General features: G+C 40.7%; 1 protein-coding gene across 4 annotated transcripts in view; it reads left to right on the top strand.

Moving 5' to 3' along the window:
* SYTL5 (synaptotagmin like 5) overlaps positions 1-12,115 on the top strand; it is a 315,672-nt gene extending 303,557 nt beyond the window's left edge. For all 4 annotated transcript variants that reach the window (XM_073616346.1, XM_073616343.1, XM_073616344.1 and 1 more), the window contains one exon: positions 7,030-12,115. In XM_073616346.1, the coding sequence (XP_073472447.1) occupies positions 7,030-7,187 (158 nt within the window). In that variant the 3' untranslated portion in view covers positions 7,188-12,115. The remainder of the gene's footprint in view (positions 1-7,029) is intronic.

The raw sequence follows: 12,115 nt of genomic DNA, 5'->3' as shown, positions 1-12,115 counted from the left end.
GTATTCTCGAGTGTGGCTCCGGTTAATTTTCAGTACTAATAGCGGTAACCCCAAGCCACACTCGGGATTGCAGTATCCAGGTACAGGTACTTACCCTGCCCCCAGGACCCCATGATGTACTCCTGCTGTGTCCCCTGGCCGGATCCTCTTTGTTCTGGGTTCCGTTCCCTGAGAGCGTCACGACGCATGAAGGGCAGAACCAGCGCCAAATACAAAAAGTAAAAAAAACATAAACACACACATTACATTGTAATCTTATACTGTATCAAATCATTTGACCTTAGTTTTTCCCTAGTGCTTTGTCCAGGGCCCTGCCATTTTACTGCCTGGAAACTTGAGAACGTTCATGGCATTCATAAAGCTTCCCTCTACATCAAAAACGGTTTTAGACCAGCTTGAAAACAGCGATCATGACTTAGAATCACTTGCAGAATTGAGCAATAGTGATTTGTGGGGAAATTGGTCATCAGACACTGAAAGTGACGACAGCGACGATTCTGCGACTGAGCTCATTGCTGTGTGAACTTAGTTCTCTATTGGCTGTGGTACGGATCACAAAGCGCCCCCAAGATTCACATTTGGTATGCAAGTAGATGTTGAAGACAACAACCCCCTTGGCATACTTACAACTATTTCTGACCTATGAGGTTATTGAAAAAATAGTTACCGAGACAAACCCATACCAAGAGCAACAATTCGCTACACGACGGAAGTTTCCAAGAGGCAGAAAGTGGGAACCAGTGACCAAAGATGACATTTGCAAATTTCTGGGCCTAATAATACTTCAGGGAGTGGTGGGGAAACCCCTGCAGAAGTGGTATTGGACAACTAACAAATTACTTACCACTCCATTCTTTGGCAAGGTCATGTCAGAGTACAGATTTTCCCTGATCATTAAATATTTACATTTTGAAAACAACAAATAATTTAATGAAACTACTCATCCTGCACCAAAACTCAAGAAAATTTGGGAAGAATCTCAAATGATTCTAAAGAATGTCCAACGGAGATATGTGCCAGAAAGAGATATTGGCATAAATGAAAGTCTAATGGCCTACAAGGGAAGGCTCAACTGGGTACAATACAGTGCATCAAAGAGAGCACGATTTGTCGTAAAATCCTTCATGCGAATCGTCAACTGGCTACATTTGGAATTCTGTCCTATTCACTGAGAAAAGAACAAAATAAATCCAAAATACAGCAACTATGGAATGGCAACATCTTACTTTCTTTCACTCATTGAGCCATTTCTAAAGCCGGGCTATTGCTTAACAACCGACAATTTTACACATCTCCTGAACTTTATGATTTTTTTTCTGCAAAACAAAATGGCGTGACAAAAAAGACGTGTGCCTAATGAGTACAGTTCATAATTCCTTTCAGTGTTATGGTACACACAAGGCGGGAAAGAAATCATGAAGCCATAACACCATGGAAGGTGTTGAGAGAGCAATGACTATCTACCCAGAAATGTGGAAACAGCAAAAGAAGTACTATAAGAAGATCTTCAGGCATCTTCTTGAGCAATGCTTGTGGAATGTCTACATTCTGCTAAAAAAAGAGTGACAAGCCTGCCATACATTGCCATACATTCTGACTTCATTTGAAAAGTTGCCGAATGGATCTTTGTGAACCACCAAACACCATCAATGGCTGTTAATAGACCTGGACATTGTGCTGTTGGCGTTGTCAACCCAGAACACCTGACTGGTTGTCACTTCATGGACCACATCCCACCAACCGAGGAAAAAGTCAGCACCTACAAGGATGTGCATGGTTTGTTGCTCGAAGCGAGATGACAGTGGAAAGAAAACCTAAAAAAGGAGACCAGGTTTTTGTCCTAATTGTGACATCTGAATTTGTGCAGTCCCATGTTTCAAAATTTATCATACCTGGATGTTTACTAAACCAATATGAAGTGTCTAGTATTACAGGGACTAGTAATATTTCACCCTTTTTTGGACAAATGTAGTGCTGGTAGATTTTTGCAATCTACCGCTTATAGGTAAATTTAGTGGGTCATCTGTTCTGTACATAGTTCAGATTCAATTTAGTGTTAGATTGGCCTCTGTTCCAGCTTGGCTGCGTTGCGTGCAGTTCCACGTTGTGCCTATGGGTGTCGTTGTTATCATGGGCCGGTGCATACACAAGCAGCAGGCTGAAGTGTATGAGTGCTCTTCTGTCCCGGAGACAACTCGGCGGAGGTGGTCCTCCGAGTTGCATTCTGGGAGAGGGTATTTATGGGACAAACGCCATGTTTCGGGGAGTCTTCTTGCCTCATGGCCCTCCTGGCCTAGAGGTATGTGTCAGTGAATTCTACCTCGTAGCCTTCCGGCTTGGAGGGTTGGGTTGCGGCAGCCGAGCAGGTGGGCCCAGAAGCCTGTCTGGGGCCTGCTATAGCTGGGATGGTCCTGTGCTGTCTGTCCTGCGGGAAGAAGCCTGACAATCGGGAAGATCCAGGGGAGGACCCATCTTGGAGGAGACCATGCAAGGCTGGTTTTAAGAAGGGCCTGGTGACTCGGTTGGAGGACATATCCTAAACTACACTACCGCACAAGTACTGCCGGGTCGGCTTAAAGGTTCTGGTACTGTGTTTGCTGTTCATCAAAAAGCTACTACATCCTGTGGCAGAGGATCGTACAGTTTTGTTTCACCCAAGTCTGTGGCAGAGACTTTTCTTTTTGTTCGTGCTGCGTACTAGCTGCTAGGTTAGTGAGAGAAACCTATCCGGGCGGGCAAAGATTTAATCCTAAGCAGAGGATACATCCATCCTAAAGATTTAAATTCCTTGATGTTACCCCGAGAAAAAGGTATTTGAATTTCCCTGCAACTCTTCTTCTACCTCTGTACTGCTACTTCTTCCAGTTATATCCCATTAAAGCATTGGAAAAATATTCAAGTGACTGTTGTCTACATTGTCTGACAGTAAGCGCAACGGGACCCTAGACCCGGTACTGGTGAAATTACAGGGGGAAAAAGGTGGCGGTGACAACCCGCTAAAAATCAGCAGCTCCACCGTGAGTTAGTGCTACACAAATTTCAGTGTTTTTGATTTGATTACATTATTGAATAAAAATTACTATTATTATATTATTATTTGTTATATTTTATATACAGTTATATTATAATTTATGATTTCGTGTTTCTAACTTTAGCATTCCCGGGATGTCTACTAGGCTCTTGTTTGGACAGATTTAAGTGTGTTAATCCTAAGAATTACAGCCCTACAATATAAAACAACAAATCTTCGTGCAAAACAATGTACTGCTTTGACATTCAAAAATCAGACATAATCGGACCGCCAGGGATGTTAAGTAACAACTTACAGGTCTTGTCTGTCTCCCAGCCTATTATTGGACAGTGAAAGACTAAGCAACTCATTTCTATGTCACTCTGTTTTCTCCTCCTGTCAGAAGGCTCACAGTCTGAGCTCTGCTGTACAGTGAATTGCAAGAGGCTGAAAGCAGTTCAAATTCACATACTTAGACTGCTTGCATTTAAAAATGCACAGAATGATTTGGATCAGTATTATTTTAAATCTGAACTTCAGATAAAAAAGACATAAATTATTGCAGCTACTGTATGTATTCAGTAACACAACCTTAAATAAATCATTTTTATTTTATTTGCAAGCAGTGTATGTACCTGAATTTGACTATCAGCCTTTTGCAATCCACTGTACAGCAGAGCTCAGACTGTGGGTGTGAGAAGCAGCGCGAGGAGTCAATCAGCTGCTCTGCAGTGCAAGGAGTATAATGAAAGCAAGGGAGAGTGGAGCCCTTTAACCTGCTGCTTCCTCTTTCACTGTCCACTCACAGAGTTGGGGGTGCGCAGGGGACCTGTAAGTGTTACTACAATGCAACAGAGAGAAATCAGGTCTATTGCCCTGCCAGATAGAGTTGTTTAAATCTCAGGACTGCATGGACAGAAGTAAAATCCATTGGCAGGTAAAAGAGCTCTCAAATAGGAATTTCTTCTGTGTACTTAGTTGTTTGTCCCAGGATTAGCTTTAAGTTTGTAACTATTTTGGAAGATTTTGATGCTATGAATATACAATCTTTCCTTTACAAATAAGCATTCGATTTATAACACAGGATTCTCAGAGTGTTATGAGTTGTCTTACAAGAGCCTCCTTTCAGACAGCTATCTTTCATTGAAACCTTGAATGAATCTGTTCATAGGGAGGGGGATTGAGGGGGTGAGTCACTGTAACATATTATCTTTGTGTTAAAATGAGCTGAAGCTGTGCTTCTAACATCCAATTATGCGCAAGCAAAAATCCTGCTTCTTGATTGTACAGTACAGGACTCCTAGTCATAGGTGATTGGTAGTAACATATAACCCAGTCATCTATCACTATGCCTGTACCCTGTACTGTACTCCGAGAAACATACCATATTTATCAGCGTATAACACGCACTTTTTTCCCCTTAAAATCAGGGGAAAATCGCGGGTGCGTGTTATACGCCGATCCCCTGCAATCCCCCGCTGTCAGATCTAAAAAATCGCCGACCGCGATTTGAAAATGGCGCCGCCGGCGCCGAAATACACAGTGCCGGTCCTCGGCTCTTCTCGGCCACTTTCGGCTTCACTCGAGCACCGCCCGAACCTAACCGAGTGTACTCGGCTAGGTTCGGATAGCTCCGCTCACGGTCACGCCCATCCTGAGTGGAGCCGAAAGTGAACGAGAGCCACCAAGAAGAGCCGAGGACCGGCTCTGTGTATTTCGGCGCCGGCGGTGCCGTTTTCAAATCGCGGTCGGCGATTTTGAAGCTCAGCGAGCTGCAAGGCTGGACTGGGGCAAGGCTGCACTGGGGCAAGGCTGCAATGGACACTGGGGAAGGCTGCACTGGCAAGGCTGCACTGGCAAGGTTGCACTGGGGCAAGGCTGCACTGGGGCAAGGCTGCACTGAGAAGGCTGCAATGATGGGCATTTAAATGTAAGGTTTTTTTCCCTTCAACTTCCCTCCTAAAAGTTTTTTTTTTCCTTAAAATTCCCTCCTAAATTGGGGTGCGTTTTATACGCCGGTGCGTGTTATACGCCGATAAATACGGTATTTTACAAGTATATATAGATGCGAGACAACACTACACCAAAGTAAAAAAAACAAACAAATTTAAAGTGTAAACATGCAAAAAAAGGCTTACTGCTAAAACTGGGTAGAAACCTCCAAGTGTAAAATTGAGTGAAAAGTGGCACTAAAGAAAACAATTGATAGTGCTACACTAAACCTATATAGCATTGTACTATTTAATAATTAAATAACATAAAATGCATGAAAAAAACATATATATGAAAACATTTTTAAAATGTATTTTCTGTGCAATCAATATTTAAAGTGCATATCAGTATCCATTCCACCATAAATCCATTATTGTAGTTCAATGTAGTTCATAAAATGCTCCACTTAAAATCACTTATGAGTGCTCCACTCCACAGTAATGACCAAAATTCACCACACCAATCGTGCCCACGCCTCTGGGCAGCCTAAACTCACCTAAACAGATGACACATGTTATACAACAATAGATACGCATTATGGTAGGGTGGGGTTTATTTACTTAAACTGCATGGTGCAAAGTCTGGTGAAGCTCTGCATAGAAACCAATCAGCTTCCAGGTTTTATTGGCAAAGCTTAATTGAACAAGCTGCAGTTAGAAGCTGATTGGCTACCATATACAGTTGGAGCAGATTCTGAGAGGTCCAGTTTTAGGAAATCCCCCTTATCTCCTTTCTCTCAGACCCAGAAAACTCAGCTCATAATGGGAAGGAACAGATAGGGGGACTCATCGCATAAAACCAATACTTTATTGAGCTAGAAAACATTACACTCACATTTATCAGTGCTCCATAATTTTGGCACACAGTAACAGCATGAAATCTTGTTTGGTGCTGCAGCCGCTCTGTACAGCTGTATAAAGAGCCGGTGTGCACTCTATGTGGTTAGTCTGGATGTCTCATGGACCAAAAGTGACATCAGTGCTGACAGGACTTGCTTCAACGCGTTTTGCCAATGGGCATCTTCCTGAGCTTCCATTGACATAGCACTGGTGCATAAGAAGGTTTTGTAACACAGGCAGACACTGGGAACACAGTTTCTATACAAATGAAGAGTGCTTAAACAATTGTGAATGGACAGAATGTGGTCTTGCTGCAAATGGTGTTCAGTATGTTGTTTCTTCTATTGCTGCATAATCTGTACTTGTTTGCCATATGTACCATGTGTTAATAGCCTTGTTTGCCTTGCTTAGTACATGTCTTCTATTATATTTCACTGAATTAGGAGTGTGACTGTAAGGCATATTCCAATAAATAAATAGAAAAACTGCATATACATAATCCTTTACCTACAGTTGATCTGGAGGAAGGCAAAAAAACAATAATGCATGGTCCTGTTTGCTCCAAAGGGGGAAAAAATCCTCCCTGATCCCCCAGGAGGCAATCGGTTATTGCCTAGATCAGAGGTATGCAATTAGCGGACCTCCAGCTGTTGCAGAACTACAAGTCCCATGAGGCAAAGCAAGACTCTGACAGCCACAAGCATGACACCCAGAGGCAGAGGCATGATGGGACTTGTAGTTTTGCAACAGCTGGAGGTCCGCTGATTGCATATCCCTGATCTAGATCAACAATCTCTGGTGTTATTATCTATAAGGCTTCATTCACACAGTGCATACTATACCATGCACTGTTTACCTGCACTGGGATGCACAGGTGTTCCATGCATCCCTGTGCAGGCAGTCCCAATGCTTTGAATTGGGACATGGTGGTATCACGGACACATCTGACGTGTCCCAATATGACATCCATGTGGGTGCAGGTCCCCAAATGCTGACAGGGTGAGTTCTGGGACCCGCACCCACATGCATGCTGTGTCCAATTTGGCAGCAATGGTACAGCCTGCTCAAGGATGAAGGGAACATGGCATAGTAAACCCTCTGTGAGCAAGAACTTTAAAATACCCCTAAAGTTTTTTTATATGAACAAAAAAGTAATACATGCCATTGTCTTTGATTTCCTTCTTCCAGGTATAAGTTATGGGAATGAAGTTAACTGGATGGACTCCCAAGGTGAAGAACAGTATCTGTGGCAGAAAATGATGGACAGCCCCGGTACATCCGTTGAAGGAACCCTAATGCTAAGGTCCACTAAGGCAAGATATAAGAAGGCAACTCAAAAGTCCTAAACATGTCAAGAATTACTGATACTAATAATAGACTATTTTACATGGATTCCATTGCTTGGCACTTCATTGTTGCTTCTCATGGACTGACTGCACTTCGGCCATAGCTTTAGTACTGCAATTAAAGGGATGCTCCTGCACATTTGTATATGGAACTGATAATGTCTAACTTACTGACATACCAATGACGTGGATTTACATAACATGAAATACACAATTTCTTATTTGATAGCACTTTGCAAAGTAAACTTACAAAGCCCGTGACCTTACTTTATTTTGTTTTAGTATTTAATTATGCCTGTTAAAGTCTAAATTATTTTTATAATATATGTGTGTAGAAAAATAGCACAAAAAACAGGGCCAAAATATTTAGATTATGATAAATATCTTTACCTTGCACATTAATAGACATCACAAAGCCTTATTACATTCCTACCCCAAATGCTCAACCATGCTACTGTCACTTTCTTCAGGAAGCAGTGCCACTATGTGCCATATGGCTTTACTTAAAAAGTAACTCCACTTTTGTTGAGAAAAAAACATTCCCCTCTGGGTGATCTATGTACACTGCTGGGATTTTACCAAACTTTGTCAGTTTCCTACTTTTTGTTATTCTGCAAAAATAGCTGTTTGTCTGTGTCCATGTTCAAAGTGAATATGAATTGGAGTGACTTTTTCATTAGTGATCAGTTGCTGCACTTGCAAGGCTCTAAAGAGAAAAATTGGCAACGCCTGCATCCCTACAGACGTGATTTCCCTTTTGGGCGTCTTTCATAAAAAATGTAATTTTCTGTTGCAGAGGATGCCCAAAATCTGATTTGTATCTTAGTGCAGATTTCTGGGAAAATGAATAAGCCAATCACATAAACAGGAAATGACCATGCACAGAAGGCCTCCAGGCTGCCATATTGCATTGAATTGTACAGAAAATTACAGCACTGCAGACTGAAAAGGAAAGATATTTTTAATAAAATTCAATTACAATATGACTTGTGTCGCAATTGTATATGCTATTTTTTTTTTATTTGCTAATTTTTTTCCCACAAAAGTGGAGTTATCCTTTAATTTAGACTGTGAACTTATGTGAAAGTACTGTATATAGTGCCAAAAAATATATACTGCCGGGGCATTATAGCAATCTTTGGTAGTCTACATTCCCAATGGTGGAGGGTGACAGTATAGATAACTGACCTTTATCATTATGCCCAATGTGACAGCGAACATGCCCATATCAAAGGATTTAGGTGCATATAACATAAATCCATCAAATACCAGGGTGACCTTGGGTTATGTGGTGCTCTGTGTGTAATAATACGGTCATCCAATTCACCTTGGAGAAAAGGGAATTCTGACCTATCTCTGTGTAACTGTTGCCACTAAACTTGACTTGAAGAAAAAAGAAAAGCCTTCTCCACTGACTTTTCATATCTTTGTTTTTAAGCTGACAAAGCACAATTGAAGGTCCATTTTATTCAGTAAATATTTTATACAGGGTCCAAATGTATTGAAATACATGTACATGTAGTATGTACTGTAATCCATTATGTGGGTATTGCCTTATACTACAGGAGGGGAAGAAGGTGGCACTGCCTTTTGGTGCACCTTTTTTTCATGTTTCTCTTGTCTTCATGACCCATGTCTGCTATGACTATAGTTACATCCCTGCTAGAATATGTGTTACAACACAACAGTTATCCAAGGTTCCTACACACAAATTAAACTAAAGACGCCCAGTATCATTTTATCATGTTGTCACCGGAGTTGTAATTATAACCATAGCAACACACAAGGTTGCTATGGAGCCAGGAGATGAGGGCTCATGTATAATAGTCCCTGAACATGTCCCTGTTCTACAGCCCCATCCAGCCCGAATCATGGTCCTGTTGGTGAGTGTGACAGATCTTCTCCTTACTGGAAAGAGAAGCTGTTAATTATAGGGTACCGCGAGGATGCGCCCTACGAGTATTCTAAAATGTTGAGAACTAGACATGGTTTTACATAGCAAGCTTTCTTTGTAATTCTATTTTCTAAATCCATATAAATGCATTTCATTCTGCTATTATGTTATAAAAGAAAATACATTTCAACAAGGCGCAAGCCTTAATACTTGTAATGTGTATATATGCTGTACATGACATGGCATGCAGCCTTAAAGTGGGAGAGTACCCATGAAAGTACTACCCCATAAATGTATTGTTAGAGTTTTTTTTATTACCTGCTGAATGAGTTAATACAAAAGCACAATGTCGATTTTTTTTTTTTTATTATTATTATATCTTCCCAGTTTATGGCTGCATCTATAAACTAGAAAATGTCCATGGTACGATGTAAAATATAACTTTATTTTGAAGGTAATATTCTTGGTTTTGCATATAAAATAGTAGAAATTCTCTATGACGATGTTACAAAGTATAAAAGCATTTAGAGACATTTCAGGAAGACAAATATATTATATATATTTTACAATGAAGATGTACCTGATAATTTTACTGTACAGTATATTTATTGTGTATAATACTGTATGTGGAAATAGATTGTGAAGTAACTGTAAAGGGACACTAAATCAAAAAAAACAAATTGTCTTTTATTAACAGAATCTATCAATAACATTTACACATCTGTAACTAAAGCTGGTCATACACATATAGATTTCTCCCATTCACCCCATGGGCTCCTCTCCCTGTTATTGTGTTCAGACCCCTGCGGCTGTCTGAGTACCTGAACAGTGCATTGAATTGGCAGTTTTCCATCTGGATCCTTCAATTTTTCAATTAAAGTTTGTTGAGCAGGGTGGTGCTGAGTGGCCCAAATTTTGTCTGGGTTCTGCTGAATCAGACAAAATTTAAGCCATACATCGCCAGCTTACATTTTCCATGTTTTTATAAATGTTTAGATATTGCACATTGTTAAACCATTTATAAAGTGGGGTGTATACTAATGTAAGTTTATAGACTGCTCACACAAAGAACAAACTGTATGCATTATCCTTCAGCTGGCTTAAGATACCTTTGGTTAAAGAGAATCTGTTAGACTAGTAATATAAGAGCTCTCATTTCTGAAGATGCAAGCTACAGGACTGTCTTCACTATCCATCCTTCACTACTTAGCAAGTTACTGACCTAGAACAAGCATGCTTTCAATGAAGTGTCTGCTTGTTCAACCTGCATACTTGTTCCTGGTCAGTGACTAAGTAGTGAGGCAAGGATTATGAAGATAGCCATGTAATTTGCACCTATAAGTCAGGAGCGGCAAAGCCCATATATCTGTTGTGCAAGTTTGCTTTTATTTAAAACAGATGTCTTAAATATTTTCAGTTATAATTGGTTTCATAAATTGTTTCAAATGAAGCAGTAAATGTTATTAATAGGTTCTATATTTTCCAAATGTACTGTATTTTTCGCTCCATAAGATGCACCTGACCATAAGATGCACCTAGGTTTTAGAGGAGGAAAACCAGAAAAAAAAATATTCTGCACCAAATGCTGCTGATTTGGAGCACAGGAGAGTATGCCCACATCCCCAATTAATATACTATAGTTTGTAACTTACCCAACCAATCAAAGCTGATGCCTAAAAATAGGCATCTATCAAGTGTGCCAGGCAGCAAATATCACCCTGTCACCAAATTCAATCTATATACAATTCATAGGAAATATCACCATCTTATAACAAATTCACCATGCAAGCTGTGAGCACAGCACTGCAGGTGCAGTCTGATAAAGAAAGACCTGAGAATGACTAGATACCTGTCGCCATGTACACACACATCGCATGGTCACTCCAGCAGTTGACACACTGGAGATGCCGGCCTCTTGTATCCCCCCGCTCGATCGGCGTCTGACGTCACCAATCAAGCAGGCACGAAAAATCGTCACTGCGCGTGCGCCAGTGACATGAACCCCAGCCAGCCTACAGGACCCAGAAGACATAGCAGGGAAAGGAGAGGGGAGGTTCCCGATATTGTAATGCGGCGGCTGGTCAGTATTCACTCCATAAGACGCACAAGCGTTTCCCCTCCTTTTTTGGGGGGAAAAAAGTGTGTCTTATGGAGGGAAAAATACGGTATTTTAGATCTTTTTATCCTTATATAAGCTTATACACTTGTTTATCACATATGTGTTCCTATCTTGATTTGTGTTAACAGCTTAAAAGCGAAGTATGGAATAACCTTTTTTAGGTATACTTCTCTTTTGGATCACATGTTCTCTTGTGACCCAGAGCCAGCTGATAGGGGGCTATCAGCTGATGGTGCAGAGCAGGAAAAATTTGTGAAGGACCTCAACAATATTGTCGGGATGTACCCATCTGCCTGACTGACAGCTGCCTCAGATTTTTAGTTTATAGCTGAGAGCTAGAACCAGTCATGCCCACCCCCTCCCCAGCGTTCCACTCCAGGGAGTGCAGAAAGAGCAGAGTGGGATGTGCAACTGACAGGCACTGCTCTCCACTGTGAACAGACCAAGAGCTAAGTGTTTAACAGTCATGTGATCTGTCAGCTCTCAGTCTTAGAGCCGGCATGGCACATGAATGCTGCAGCATGGAGGTGAAAATGTATATTTGTTTTTTTTGTATAGCCCATAATTCTTTTAATATAACAGATGTACAGAATTTTATAATTTCTAGAAATGGCTCCTAATATTTACATTTACAGGGAATGCCAGGATAGCCATACTACTCTCAGGCCTAGAACTGTGGTTTCTTGTTATTTGACACTAGTCTTTCACAAGAAAGAATGTTGAAATTGCATACAATTGTAACTGCATTTGAAATACAAACATTTTCATGAATAAAAATGTTAATTTGCAAAGCATCTAAGAGTATTCATAAGAGTCTGGATCTTCAAAACTAAGACTTTTTATGAGTGCTTCATTTTACACTATGTAAGGAATATATAAAAAGTGAAGGAACATTAAAAACTTAATTGTACCATA

Source organism: Aquarana catesbeiana, linkage group LG02 (genome assembly GCF_042186555.1).
Source record: "Aquarana catesbeiana isolate 2022-GZ linkage group LG02, ASM4218655v1, whole genome shotgun sequence".
Lineage (NCBI taxonomy): Eukaryota > Metazoa > Chordata > Amphibia > Anura > Ranidae > Aquarana > Aquarana catesbeiana.
This window is presented reverse-complemented; position numbering and strand designations above follow the sequence as displayed.